The sequence below is a fragment of the Trichomonas vaginalis genome, chromosome V (assembly GCF_026262505.1).
Source record: "Trichomonas vaginalis G3 chromosome V, whole genome shotgun sequence".
Taxonomy (NCBI): domain Eukaryota; phylum Parabasalia; order Trichomonadida; family Trichomonadidae; genus Trichomonas; species Trichomonas vaginalis.
Genome location: NC_067207.1, coordinates 26472975 through 26487624, shown reverse-complemented (window position 1 = coordinate 26487624; position 14650 = coordinate 26472975). Strand labels below are relative to the sequence as shown.

At 34.8% G+C, this 14650-nt stretch overlaps 8 protein-coding genes and 1 pseudogene across 9 annotated transcripts, besides 1 other annotated feature; 6 read left to right on the top strand and 3 right to left on the bottom strand.

Annotated features, from left to right (window-relative positions):
- Positions 1-14650: part of a mobile genetic element that runs on past both edges of the window.
- On the top strand, positions 129-502 carry TVAGG3_0407200 (protein of unknown function, DUF4106 family; the record flags this gene model as incomplete). Its single annotated transcript, XM_051232960.1, has 1 exon — positions 129-502. A coding segment is annotated over one exon (374 nt), but the record flags the coding sequence as incomplete, so codon positions are not given.
- TVAGG3_0407190 (protein of unknown function, DUF4106 family) lies at positions 1100-2348 on the top strand (the record flags this gene model as incomplete). Its single annotated transcript, XM_051232959.1, has 1 exon — positions 1100-2348. A coding segment is annotated over one exon (1249 nt), but the record flags the coding sequence as incomplete, so codon positions are not given.
- On the top strand, positions 4773-5096 carry TVAGG3_0407180 (protein of unknown function, DUF4106 family; the record flags this gene model as incomplete). Its single annotated transcript, XM_051232958.1, has 1 exon — positions 4773-5096. One exon carries the CDS (start codon positions 4773-4775, stop codon positions 5094-5096), a length of 324 nt encoding a protein of 107 aa, XP_051102688.1.
- On the top strand, positions 5428-6009 carry TVAGG3_0407170 (protein of unknown function, DUF4106 family; the record flags this gene model as incomplete). Its single annotated transcript, XM_051232957.1, has 1 exon — positions 5428-6009. The coding sequence occupies one exon, from the start codon at positions 5428-5430 to the stop codon at positions 6007-6009; it is 582 nt and encodes a 193-aa protein (XP_051102687.1).
- TVAGG3_0407160 (uncharacterized protein) lies at positions 6257-7066 on the top strand (the record flags this gene model as incomplete). The annotated part of the gene is made up of 1 exon (XM_051232956.1): positions 6257-7066. One exon carries the CDS (start codon positions 6257-6259, stop codon positions 7064-7066), a length of 810 nt encoding a protein of 269 aa, XP_051102686.1.
- Positions 8368-8788, top strand: TVAGG3_0407150 (annotated as a pseudogene). Its single transcript has one exon. A coding segment is annotated over exon 1 (421 nt).
- Positions 8805-9251, bottom strand: TVAGG3_0407140 (uncharacterized protein; the record flags this gene model as incomplete). The annotated part of the gene is made up of 1 exon (XM_051232955.1): positions 8805-9251. One exon carries the CDS (start codon positions 9249-9251, stop codon positions 8805-8807), a length of 447 nt encoding a protein of 148 aa, XP_051102685.1.
- TVAGG3_0407130 (KilA, N-terminal/APSES-type HTH, DNA-binding family) lies at positions 10650-11495 on the bottom strand (the record flags this gene model as incomplete). The annotated part of the gene is made up of 1 exon (XM_051232954.1): positions 10650-11495. The coding sequence occupies one exon, from the start codon at positions 11493-11495 to the stop codon at positions 10650-10652; it is 846 nt and encodes a 281-aa protein (XP_051102684.1).
- Positions 13102-14016, bottom strand: TVAGG3_0407120 (organellar and viral DNA polymerase type B; the record flags this gene model as incomplete). The annotated part of the gene is made up of 1 exon (XM_051232953.1): positions 13102-14016. One exon carries the CDS (start codon positions 14014-14016, stop codon positions 13102-13104), a length of 915 nt encoding a protein of 304 aa, XP_051102683.1.

Sequence of the window (14650 nt, the reverse complement as noted above, 5' to 3'; positions counted from 1 at the left end):
TCCTCTTATAGAATGAGATCGGACGGTTATTTTACAAAACTGACAACACTTTGACCGAGTAGTTTTTTGTGCTGAACAAAAGTGTCATATAAACATCTGTCAAAAACCGCTTTTTTACTTCACTTAAAATGCCACGTAAGCTACGTAAGAATATACGTAAGAGGAAGAGAGCATTGAAACATCCAATAGTAAAACTGACACCACAACAACAGTTGCAACAACAAATAATGAATGACCCCACTATGTTGCAACAAATGTCAAGCAACCCTATGCTTTTAAACCGAGTTATTGGTGCACAGAGTGGAGGTTTAAGAGCGGCACTTTTAGCGAAAATGGCAGGCTATGGTGGAGCTGCAGACGGAACAGCCTATAACCCTCAAAGTCAAATGAATTTGAGTTCACTCAAAAATCAAATAGCAGATGTCAAAAAGTCAAACATAGACATACAGAAACAAATAGGTGAAAACGAAAAGAAACTAGAATATGACAGACACACAAAGAAACTCAATGAGTTAAACGTAGAGAAAAAAGAAGAAAGAAGAACAACTGAAAGAACTAAGTACAGAGGAATATGCGAAAAAAGTGTCAGAAAAAGCAGCAGAAGTAGCAAAAATGGAACAAGATGTTGAAAAAAAACCATACTACTCAATATAAAGTACTGAAAGATGAAGAAATAAAACAAAAAGCCCTGAAGACATATATGGATAGCGATGAGTATAAAAAAGAAGTTGAAGCAAATGTAAAGGCAGAAAAACTTTTACAGTTGCAAAACCAAACCGTACAGTATGAAAACTTAGCACAAGAAAGTAAAAATAACGACGCAGCCATGCAAAAGGCAATGAAAAGCGCAGAATATATAAAAGCTAACAATGACTGGTTAGATGCCCAAGCCAACGCTAAAGCAGCCCAACTTATAGGGTCAATAAGGACAAAAATACAAGCGGATGAAGACAGTTCAAATGAAGCTTTAATGAATGCTGACTTTAAGAACGCCTTCGAAGCTCTTCATAGTAAGGTGAAACTAGTGAACGACTTCTCATCTGGAAAGAAACTGAAGTCTGAAGGTTTCGACAAAGAGTTAAGAGAAGTAGCACAAAATATGACGAAAATAACAGATGCAGCAACGAGACAGGCAGTTCAAAGTGCCTATGACGCCGTTAGAGCAACTGTTGTGGAAAGTCAAGAAAAAGAGTTACAACAGACCAAAACAGACCTAGTAAATGCTTTCTTAAAAACGAAAAGTCAGGTAGGACATTATGCTGCAGATGGAACATATGTGCCAGCTGGTGGAACTTATATACCACCAAACCCTCCAAGAGAAGCACCTGCACCAGGACTACCTAAAACATTTACATCGTCACATGGACACAGACACAGGCATGCACCAAAACCAACACAACAACCAACACAACAACCAACAGTTCAAAACACTGCACCACAACCAACAGTTCAAAACACTGCACCACAACCAACAGTTCAAAACACTGCACCACAACCAACAGTTCAAAACCCTGCACAACAACAACCACAAACAGAGCAAGGACATAAAAGAAGTAGAGAACAAGGAAACCAAGAATTCTTAAAAATGCTTAAGGAAAATTATGGTTACCCAGATACTCTTGACTTTAGTGACAGATATAAAGAAGCTATTAGAAAGTTCAAGGAAGGAAATACTGACCCGAACCTATTTAGCTTTATGGTTCAGCACCAAATGGGATATAATTTCAAACCTGGAAAATACAAGCTCGCTAAGGGATATGATTTAATAGCATATCATCCAAATGACATGAACGAATTTACTCCGAGATATTTGGTGTCAGAGATAAATGATGATTCAACTCTCTTCATGAAACGCGTAAAAAATAGAGACGGAACGAAAGAACAAAGGCTTATGAATGCGGATGACTTAAATAGGGAACTTGTTGAAAACGGTCTCGGAATATATGAAATGCCAGCAGATGAGGTACAAGAAACTCCACAGGAAGAAGTTCAGATACAACCAGACATGGAAGAAATAGTTCAGCAACAACAGCTAGAAGAGCCTGAAGGAAACGAACAAGTCCCTCCTTTGGAAACTAACTTCACAGAACTAGATGAAGATTTGGAACAGCCGAAAAATCTTGACCCTCAACAAGAGTATGAGGTGAATATGGAATCTTTCCAAGAGTCTAAAAAAAATTCGGCTGACATGGTAGAAGAATATCGAAAAATGTTTGCCGACATACAAAAGACTCCAACACCAGATGAAAATATTCAGCATAGAATGGAAGTACTGAAAGAAAATGTACGCAAATACAATAACCCTTTTTACTTACGACCATATAACGTTCAATCTTTGGCTGAACTCGGTGAAAATAAAAGGTTAAATTTCAACAAAAACATATTAGAAATGAAACATTGTTTAAAGTTCATTCAGAACCTAACCAATATGGAAACAAAACCTACTTTTGTTCTGCAGACTATGGAACTACAATGAAGATGGGGTCATAAAGCTAACCCGGATAGGTGGTTCATAAACTTACAACCACAATTCCAAGAAGTGTGTAGACGCAATGGAAGTGAATGGTGAACCAGATATAGCTGGTATTTTCAGCGCGGCTTTAATGCCATTGAAAGATATGAAAGATGCAGATATTTTGAACCAGTATGAAATGAACATGGCTGATGGAAATATAACACCTGACGTTCTAAAACATTTATCTCAAAGAACTACACAGAACCATAGAGATGGTATATTTGGTGAAGAGTTTAGAAAGAAAGTTAGGGAGACAGAAGGAAGAGAACCTATTGTACATGACCTTGCAAACGAAAGTTACAAAAATGTCATAAAAACTTACTTTGCAGACAATGAACCGAGAAGGGATGAATATTTAAGAAAACTCAAATGGACAGTACCAAATGAAATGTTAGTATTGAAAAAACATGTTCCTTGACAAAATAAAACCAACTACAGAAATAAATGACGCAAGACTGAAACATTGGGTAAAAGCTTTCCCATTCACAAAAGATATTATTGGTAACATGGAAAGAAAACCAGAATGGCTACAAAAAACATATATTTGGAAACGAGCTTATTCCATATGGACAAGCTCTGTTTGAAGAGCTTGAACCGGAAACTCAGGAAAGATCATGCAAACAATACGCGAAGACTCAAATACAAAACTATGAACAAAATCTTTCTAGGATTAGGTTACCTGAGATGGGCGACCAGAGCCCAAAGGCAAAAAGGACATGGGAAATTTACAACATACTAGGTGAACATGAGGCAAAGATGCAACAACTTGAAGCAGAGGGCAAGTTACCAAAAGCGACACCAAAGAAGAAGAGTTAGAACAAAGTGAAAGTAGTGAAGAAGTAACTTCATCTAGTGAAAGTAGTGGCAATGAAGGAAAAAGAAGAGTTAAAAACTCAGTCAGGAAGAAAGTAAAGCTTGGTACGAGTGGGTTCTATTATGACACATAAATCCAACTATTCTATATTTTTACCCATATGAAATGTACGCCGCTCAGAATATAACGCCAACAGTTTGGATGCCATGAACGGAAATGTTTCCGAATGGTTATAACGAATGCGACAATGCCATTAGAAGGTCAGAAATAGTTCCTGGAACTTACGAATATACAACTGCTGTTTCTTATGGGAACGTAGGTGAGTTTGGAGAAGGTTCTTCAACAACAGTAGATATTGCTTGCGACAGGTTTCATATTATTTCTATTGACAACTCATTCTTATACGTGGAACAAGACATTGAAATAAAACCTTCTGCCAAGTTGTCTGACAAGAGAGGTTGCAATGGATTTTCTATGTCGGATACCAATATGCTCCAGAGTTTTCATGGGATATAAGATATATTCTAACTCTGACTTAGTTCAAACAGTAACATGGGCAAACTATGAATGGTTCGCTTGAGAAACTCAGTACAACCACAAGCTAGAGAACAAACAGACCAGTATGCAACTATTGAGAAAATAAGAAGACTTGACCCTAACGTTCCAGGAGTTTATGTTAACCTTTCTGGTTCAGATGGAAATGCTGTCACTAAAAGTAAAACTGAAAACTTAGAGTTCCTTTGTCATCTTTCCTCATCTTCAGGTTTTTAAGATACTTGCCAAACTGGGCAGGAAAAATTTCTATCGAACTTACCCAAGCAAAAATAACTTAGTCATTGCACCAACACAAGACCCATTCACTCTACTGCTAGCTGGAACTGGTGGAGCCAAGTTCTGTGACTTTTGCAAAGACAAAGTTGACTTAGACTTTGGTTTCTCAAACCTCAACACTGAAGTTAAACTATTATTTCAATGCTGCTGGAACTGCTTGGGACCAGTTAAGTTCACATGCGAAAAATTTGAATGCAAGAGAATAGAAAGCAGACTTGCAGTCTATATGTTGGACCCAGATATTTCAAATGCTTTAGCTGCCAAATATATTGCAGTTCCACTTATGTTCCCTATACACCAAATATCTGTCAAAGACTTTGCAGGTGAAGTTGAAACCAAAGTGCTGACCCAGGTGCAAGAACAGATATTGCCTTAACAACTGCAATGAAACATGCAGATACTATGTTTGTTCTTTTCAGACGAACTATAAATGACTATTCTTGTTTCTACAACCCCGGTATTAAATATCATATAAACATAGATGGCAAATATTATCCAAGAGAAGAATATTCTACAGTTGAGGATATGAGGTCATACAACTTGACATTAGATGCTATGAACTTTAACAACAACTTCACAACAACCATAAACCCTGAAATGCAAAGTTTTATTATGCCATATGTGAAAGTATGGACTCATACAGGAAGTCAAAAAACTCAATATACAAATGGAGACCGTTCAAACTTTTGGCTTGGCATTCCATTTGCTGACTCAGAAGACTTTATGGGTGGTATTTCAACTGTTGGTACTGTACAAATACAATATACTGGTGACAGAGACGGTCCAGATGAATTGAAAGCAAAGAAGTTTACAAAACCAATAGCACTTTTCACGGAAGATGCTCTTTTGAAGATTCGTTCGATGAAACCTGCTGGGGCTCCTCAGATTGGCATAACGACAGCTTCCATCGAGCAGATTTTGGCAGCAGGTCAGTAAGTTGTTCTTGAACTGACTTCTCTCCGTCAAATATTGACAGTACGCCAGTTTTGACATAATATTGTATTATAAACTTACCTTTAGAAATATCTGTAAGTTTTGAAGTTATATTTTTGTCTGCTTCAAGAACTTTCACCATTTCAGTTATACCAACTTTCTTTGCTTTATGGAAATATTTTGGTTCAGCAAAGACTGCTATTCTATAACATTTTCCATTGTTTGTATAAAGAACTATTCTGTCAATGTATTTGTATTGTTTGTGTGTGTAAACTTTGTTTTGCTTCAATTCGAAGAGATATCCGAATACGTCCATCTTTTTATTCTAAGTAAAATGTCATTTCCGAAAAATAGAAGCGTAAGTGTTTCAAACGGTTTAATGGCGGTGGCAGATGTGAAGTTAAATTCACCAACTCAAACAAACAGTCAAAGTGTTATTGTCAATGTCAAAGAAAGAGATGTTGAAATGGGGAAACCATACGAGGACGAAGATGGTATAACAATAGTTCCTGTAAAAGAACAACCAACATACCCTGAAGTTAGCAGAGACTTAAGTTCTGTTGCAGATATTCGAAACGACTACCAACAACTGAAAGACAAACTTCAAACTCAGGAGAAGATTTGTCAAGCTTTAAGTATAATGTTAAACTTGGTCGAACACAACCCTGTAAAAGTGAACTCATATGTCATCGCACCTCATGAAGTTTTGAAAGAACTATTGAAACTTTTGACAGAGGCAGACAATATAAACATCAAAGAAATAGAACCCGACATTAGTTGCTGTGGTGTTTCATATAATGTCATTGACAAGATATACGTTATGAAAGGAGGTGAAACGTTGAACTTAAAGTATAGTTTCCCAGACGTCATAAAAATATTTGACGACCACAACATTTCATTAAAATTTATTTGCTAAGTAAAAATGTCAAAACTTCTTGAAAGATGTTTGAAGAAAAATAATATAGACTTTATTTCATGTAAAGGACTTTACACACTTTTGAACGATATGAAAGACCCTGTTTTGTTTGTTCGTGTAGACAAAGGAAAGTTCTATGTCTTTACAAAATATTTGAACTTCTTAGACAGAGAACTTCAAGAAACGCCATGTGAAAGTTTAGATGAAGTTCTTCTCCACTTTCAGAAAAACTTTTAAATATATGTAAATGGCAGAAGACATAGTGGTTTATACTATTACGACTAAAAACCCTGAGTCATATAATTCTATAACAACAAACTTACAAAGTCCTCAAGGACGATATTGTAAACTAACTTTAAACACAATGACGACTAAAGCTTGTTTTGCTCTTTTGACACCAGAAGATTTTATTGTTGTGAATGGTAAAAAATACTCCTTTGAAGATACTTACTCAGATATACCACCAACAGGTTTTGTTGACTTATTTAATACTTTAAGGACGGGTGTAACATGTGCTGCAACTAGAGCAGGTTTCATTATGTTTGGATGTCCGACTGAGTTTACTATAAACAATATGAGCTATAATACAAAACTTATATCTGGTTTTTACTACCAACAGTTTCCTATAACAGGAAAAGGTGTCATACAAGGAATGTCTGTTCCATTGACTTTAAGTACACCTATTTTATATATTGTTTCAAACTTAGGTTCAAAGTGCTATTCGAATGTCGACAGAAACTACTATGACCAAAAGATACTTATGCGTATAAACAACACATTCTCTGCTGGTTTGCCTATTGTTCATTCGAATGCAGAGTTTTCAGCTTTAGTAAACTCAAACACTTTAGCAAACATAAACTTAACCTTAGTTGACGCAAACTTTGTTCCTGTAAAACTTTTATGTCCTATGTATTTGTCAATGACGGCAGAAAGTTTCGAATTGGAAGATGCAACTGGTGAAAGTATTGTACTACAAGAACAACTTCAACAACAAATAGCTCAAGAACAAGAAATGCAACAAATGGAACAAATGCAACAACAAATAGCTCAAGAATAAAAAAAATATTTTTTTTTATTTTTATAAAAATGTACAGAATAGATGTTTCAGATTTTTATGACTTCCAAACATTCAGAAATATGTGTCCATTTAGAGACTATAACAAAGCAGTCGAGAATTTGAAACGTTTAGTCATTTATGTCGACTCTGCCCCAGAATGTTATGTTATGAAAGAATGGGATGTAGTCTTTAACAAACCTAAAGCGACAATAGTTTCAGAACAAGAATGTAGACAGAAACTTAAGAAAATAAAAGTCGTACAAGTTGGCATGAAGATGTTAGATGCTTGGGATATCTTATTGTCAAAACTTGAAGATTTTTCAGTTCGTGGTATAAAGTTTTATACACCTTCTCCAAACTTCTATTCTATCTTCACTGGATATAAATATGAACAAGTAGAATGGAAAGAAAATATTATAGAAGCTTGGTTAGACCATGTCAAAGAAATTATATGCAATGGAAACGAAAGAGTCTATGAGTATATCTTATGTTGGTTTGCAAACATCTTACAACATCCAAGTGCTAAAAATGAAACTGCTCTCATTATAATTGGAAAACAAGGAACAGGTAAGAACACATTCTTTACAGATATCTTATGCAAACTGTTAGAAGGTTATTCGAACCCGAATATGACAAACTTAGAAAACATCTGCGGTAAATTTAACTCTTCAATAGAGAGATATGAAACTTATAGTATGTAACGAACTTCAAAGTATAGATACAACAAAAGTTTTGAACTCAGATGCTTTGAAGAGTCTTATAACAGACAAAGTTGGAGTTGTTGAAAGAAAATATAAGACCAAAGAGTTTGTGAAAATGTTGCAAACTTCGTTATGGTTTCAAACAATGTTGTTCCGATGAAAGTTAGAAAGTTCTGACAGAAGATATGTAGTTGTCAGAACGTCAGAAGCTCATATGCAAGATACAGAAATATTTGACGACTTAGCAGAAACTTTGACATCTGACTTTTACAACCACTTGTTCTCATATTTCATGACATTAGATATTTCAAAGTTCAATCCAAGACAAATTCCACATACCGAAGAGAGACAAACATTGTTAGAAGCAAACAAGAGTGTATATGAACTGTTCATAGATGAAACTGACTTTGAGTGTTTAGATGAAAGGTCATTGTACGATTCGTATAAACAATATTGTCAAGAATATGGTTATATGACAGCGTCTAAACGAACATTTTGGCAAATGTCAAAAGTCTTTTAGACGTACAGAATGGTGTATATACAAAGAAAAATTTTCTGAGTAAATTTAAAAAAAAATATTTTTTTTATCCGATAGAAAAGATGACAAAATTCATCTCAGTAAACAAGTACATGTCAGGACTTAAAGAAGAACTAGACCCATTCACATATTTGAATGTTTACTTCTACCATTTTGAAAAGTCTTCATTCAGCAAAGTTTGGAACATCGAACCAGTTAAGTTTGCTATTGTGACTAAAAATGGTGCGAAATTTGAAGACTTAGACATAGAAGGTTTGTTAGCAGTCAAAGAAAGTTTTGACAGAAGGTTTTCAAACCTTAAAGAAGGCAAAGCATACAAACTTGTTATACCTTATGAACCAAAAGAAAGCAGACGACTATGAATATTATGAGTCTAAAGTTGTAGAAGTTCAAGGTAAATTGGGTAAAAAGATTTTAGAGTCTAAGCCAGTGTTTACTCCTAAAGAGGAAGAGAACATTGACATTGACCCAGAAATGTTCTAAAAATAAAATTTTATTTTTACATGTCATATCTCCCCTTCTCTGGAACTGGTTCTTTCTTCTCTTCTTCTACTTTCTTTTCTTTCTTTTCTCTCTTCTTCTTTTCTGGTGGAGTTATGTCAAATTTCTCCGAACCATATTTTTGTAAAAGTTCTTTGTCCTTTAATAGCTCATCTATTCTGTTTTCTATTTCATCTTCAAGAACAGCGCATGTGTCTTCTTTGCATTCTAAGAACTTTTGTTGGACTTCATCTTTCCAATCGGCGTCATCTCTGTCAACAAGTCTGTCATTGACAAATTTTAAGACTGCTCTGCTTAAGGTTTTATGGTTCTTGTCATATTCCCAGAAACAGAACTTTAGAACAAATTCACCTTTCTTGTTTACACTATGTAAGATTTTATGGTCGACAGATGTTTTGCTGTCGAAAAGCTTGTCTCGAATATAGATAGCGAAATCGCTAGACATTTTCTAAAAGATAAAAATTTTAATTTTTCTAAAAATATGTTAGAAAAAAAGTTTGCTGACATTGACAAGAAATTTGAGAATGTTTTAAACAAGAACAAGGTGAAGTTAGAAAATGCTCAGATAAAGCCTTATACATGACAAGTTCTTATTTGCTCAGAATGTGATATAACAGGTCTAATTGCACCACCTGGGTCGGGTAAGACTTTCACTTATCTTAAAATGGCTGCACAACAACAAGAACTAGATGAGAAGAACCCATTCTATGAGTTAGTTGTCATTTGTAGTACTTCGGGTCAATTTGACCAAACCGTAAATTCGTTCAAAGATATTATAAAGAAGTCTAAGTTAGTATGTATAAAAGACTCTGAGTTGTTAGATTGGATAAAGAAGTACCAAAGAAGAGTTTTGAAGTACAATGCTATAAATGAGTATATAAATTCGAAGTTTAAAGACCCAAATGAGGAAATGCAGAGAATATTAGAGAAGAAACACTTCAGAAACAAACAGAAAGAGATAGAATACATTTCGAAGAAATTGCAATCTTACGATTGGAAAACGTACCCTCACAGATGTCTTCTTATCTTAGATGATTTCGCCTCTCACCCTTTGTTAAAGAATAGAGAACAAGACATGTGTCGAATTCTTAAGAAGCTCAGACACTTTAACATCTCAGTTGTCATTTGTGTACAGACAGCAAAGAGTTTAAGTAAGGATGTTAAAAGAATACTTACTGACATTATACTTTTCCCCGGATTGTCCGAAGACGATTTCATGGAACTTATGAAAGAGTCCATGGCAGGTAAGTTTGACAGACATGAACTATGGGAGAAGTACAAAGTCATACAAGACCCTCATACTTCTTTCAGAATTCATATCTACGCGAACAAAGTTCAAATTGTAAAAAGTCAAGCTTGAAAAATGTAAGTGTTTTAGTCTTAGTCTGTTGTGGTGCTGGGGCTGTCGGTTCTTCTGGCTTTGGAATGGACTCGGTTGGTGGTACGTCAGTCATCCGTTTGTGTCCTGTCGGAAGGAAAATATTTTCCTGTCGGAAGGAAGAGTTCTTCCTGTCGGAAGGAAAATTTTTTCCTGTCGGAAGGAAAAACTTTTTCTGAAGTTCGACCAAAAAGTTCTCAATTTTCGAAAATTTGAATGGTTTACGGACGGACAACTGGAAAAATTTTTCCTGTCGGAAGGAAAATTTTTTCCTGTCGGAAGGAAATTTTTTTCCTGTCGGAAGGAAATTTTTTTCCTGTCGGAAGGAAGGACTCGGAATGCCAGAAGGAAAATATTTTCCTGTCGGAAGGAAGGACTCGGAATGCCAGAAGGATTTGACAAGGCAATTTACCTTATAGAGCTACCTGAGCCATCTGAAGTCAAGCGTAAAAATAAAGAGTGCATTTACCCTACTTGTTTGAAGTTGTCAAAATACTCTGTTATTTTTTCCTTTAACAATGGCAAATCTTCTTTGAAGGTAAGAATTGTACAACCTTTAATATCATAGTGTGTTTGAGGTAACGTATCTTGAACTATTTGTTTCACATCTTCATTTGGGGTCATTGAAATCGGTAAGTTTTCGCGATAGAACCAATTTCTGTCAGATTTGTAAATCTTAGCAAGGTCGTAAAAGCTTTTGTTGTTTCTTCTGACTAAATGCAACATAACCATATCTCTGTCTTCTTCATTTTCCATCTCTTCAGTATAAATCATATACTTATAATTCTTTTCCTTTCCTTTTGGTACCGAACGTGGTATTCTTTTCTGAAGGCTTTTGTCTTTTGCTTCAATGACTTCATCTTTTGCTTCAATGACTTCATCTTTTGCATGAAGTTTCTTTTCCATCTCTTCACGTTCTTGTCTATGAATTTCGTCAAGAAGTCTGTAAATATACCATGCATAACGAGGAGAAGCCCATATTGCAACAGCATTTACTAAAAGTCTATGAACATACCAACCTCTTAAATTTATTGGCAAATTTTTACGATTTTCATGTGTTTTATGCAAGACCGAAAAAAGTCGGTCTAGAGAAATTTCACTCAAAAGTTCTTGTGTGCTTTGGTTTCTGAACCAGTCGTCTGCGTGTTTAGTGTCTGGAGCAAAACATGCTGTCAAAATACTTTGCATTTGGTACATATCGTCTTTGACCGAACGAATGAGACGTAACTGTTTGTTAAACTGAACCCACTCGTATTCTTCATTTATAGCTTCATGGACTATAACTGTTGTTGTGTTCTCGGTTGTTGACATATCTGTCTTTACATACAAAATAAAAAAAATATTTTATAAAAAACTAGCGTTATTTCCTGACTTCACAAAAGACCAAAAATAAACGCTTTACATGTATTTTTCAGCAACTTCGTCAAATAATTTTATAGCTTTATCTATCTCATCTACTTCAAACGTTTCTTTACCTTTCGTGGAGCACCATACATTTTCTCAAACTTTTCAAGTAGTTCTGTTTCAGCAGCTCTCATATCATTAACAAACACAACCTTGACTCTATTGACTGTACTGTCATATCTTTGAGTTATATTATATGTTCTTCCTATCTTATATCTTTTTGTGTTGAAGTCCTTCGTTTCTGAACGATGTAAAGTAAGCCTTCACTGCAACGTTCCGTATCGAATGAACCATATGTTATGAAGTTATATCAACAACTGGGTCTAACCATAACAAAACTATTGGTATAAGACTTTTGTCTATAAGATATGCTGTAGTTCCATAGAATCTTACCGATATCATAAGCTCAGGATTTCTTGTCAAAATTTTCTGAGTTGAAGCAATTCCAACCCAGTCCTTCGGTTTCTTTCCAGATGGAGATAAAATGTCTGACAAAGAATATTTGTTGTATTTCTTTGAGTATCTTACGTTTAAATCACCTATTCTAACCACTTTGGTGTCATTGTCTATCTTTCTAACTGTTTCAAACTCAACCTTTAACATTTTCTGTCTTTACATACAAAATAAAAAATATTTTTTTAAAAAAACTAACGTTATTTTTTCTATTTTGTATAAAAGATATGATTTCAGGGATTTTTTTTACGAAGTGTCAAAGTTCACTTCGTAAAAAATAACAGTTATATAATGAAATTTGGTCATTTTTTTCATGTCAGAAGACTCGAAGGTGCAACACTTCCAAAATACCGACGAACTCAGAAGAGCAGCATGGCAAATTTTTACGATTTTCATGAGTTTTAGGCGACTACGTTTTTTTACTTACTCGCTGTTTTTCACGATTTTCATGAGTTTTAGGCGACCCCGAAAAAAGTCTGGGTCGCTGTGCTTCACGATTTTCATAGAGTTTTGGCGACCGGGGTTTTTTACCTACTCGCTGTTCTTCACTGTTTTCAGAAAAAAGTCTGGGTCGCTGTTCTTCGCTCAAAAGTTCTTGTGTGCTTTGGTTTTTGAACCAATGTCTGTATGTTTGGTTTCTGAACGATGTAAAGTAAGCCTTCACTGCAACTGCATTTACTAATAGTCTATGTACATACCAACCTCTTAAATTTATTGGCAAATTCTTGCGATTTTCGTACGGAATCTCTACCCTCGGTTTTTCGAGGGTAGCAAGCATATGAGGAAATTCATGAAATTTGGTCATTTTTTTCAGCAAAAATATATTTTAGGGTAGATGGTTAGATCTCACCCGTTTTTTCACCTCTTTTTTCAGCCCAGTTATTTTATAAGCGTTTTACATGGTAAACGTTATTTTTTAAATTTTGTGAAAACTCAACGGTTTGACACATGCCATATGTCATTTTACTCAGAATTTTATACAGAATTCGGCAAAAATATATTTTAGGTGAAGAGGTGAGATCTAACCTCTTTTTTCACCTCTTTTTTCACCTCAGTTATTTTATAAGCGTTTTACATGAATTGTACGATGTATATTTGAAATTCTAAACAATTTTGTGGCTTCGATTTCTTCTTTTAGTACATCGAATGTTTTCACAATGCCGAATGTTTCTTTATATTTCTTCTTGACATCTGAAAGAAGGAAATCGTCAGCTGTTGGATAGTTTTTGTTTAGAAATGCTAACATGTCCATTTTGTTTTCTGCTGGTTTCTCTGCTTCTTTCTTTAAGTCAGCATAGTCGTTTCGCATACGTTCTATCTCTTTGACGGAGTAGTTATATTTCCTCATTGCTGCTTTACATTTAGAACATTGTGGGTTCATTTTAGCATTGTACATTGAAATTTGTCCTGCAAGTACAACTATAGCGTCAATGGTTTTCTTTAAATCTGAAGCAGTTGGTTTTATTTGTTCGTTCCATATTTTACATCTTTTATCTTTATCTCTTATCTGCCATACACATTCAGCAACTAACGAAACAAAGTTGTCGTAGGTCTTAAATTCTTCAGATTTATATATGTCAGAAACATTCTTATATACCATATCGCAGTCTTTGTCCATAACCTTATGGTTGCAATGAAATCCAAGAAACTCATAGTTAACCTTACGTATGAACTTCTTTATTTCTACCGAGTCGGTTGTTTTTACTTCTATTTCATCGAATTCTGGAATAGTGAGCTTTTGTTGTTGTATTTCAGGCAATTTGGGTAAATGTTCCACCAGGTCCTGCATTTCATAAAGATATTGTTCATTTGTTTCATCTTTTGCAGTGCAATCTAAATCTCCTTGGAGAAGTTCTTGCTTTATCTTCTGGATTTCTGTCTCAAAAGTATATGAAGAAGGAATGAAGCTTTTCATCTCTACTAACATTGAAGTTGGGTTCATAACTAAAGAGTTTGGTGAAGTTGTTGCTAACATGTTCTTACAATAAAAATAAAAAATATTTTTTTAAAAATACTAACTTTATTTTTCTATCTTAAGGAAATTCATGAAAATTCAACGGGTGAAAAATTAGGTGAGAAAAACGGGTGAAATCTCACCTCTTCACCTAAAATATATTTTTGGTTCATTTACACTCGTTACGATGAAGAAGTCTTGACATTTTCCCGACTGTTGTCAAAATGTCATGTTGTCTCATTTTTTAAAAGAAGTTAGTTTACCTGGTGACACATGGTTACCCGGTGACATGGTGACCCCTTCAGTAAACATCTCATTTTAACTCACTTTTTTTCTATCTTAAGGAAATTCATGAAAATTCAACGGGTGAAAAAACAGGTGAAAAAACAGGTGAAAAAACAGGTTAGATCTCACCTCTTCACCTAAAATATATTTTTGGTTCATTTACACTCGTTACGATGAAGAAGTCTTGACATTTTCCCGACTGTTGTCAAAATGTCATGTTGTCTCATTTTTTAAAAGAAGTTAGTTTACCTGGTGACACATGGTTACCCGGTGACATGGTGACCCCTTCAGTAAACATCTCATTTTAACTCACTTTTTTTCTATCTTAAGGAAATTCATGAAAATTCAACGGGTGAAAAAACAGGTGAAA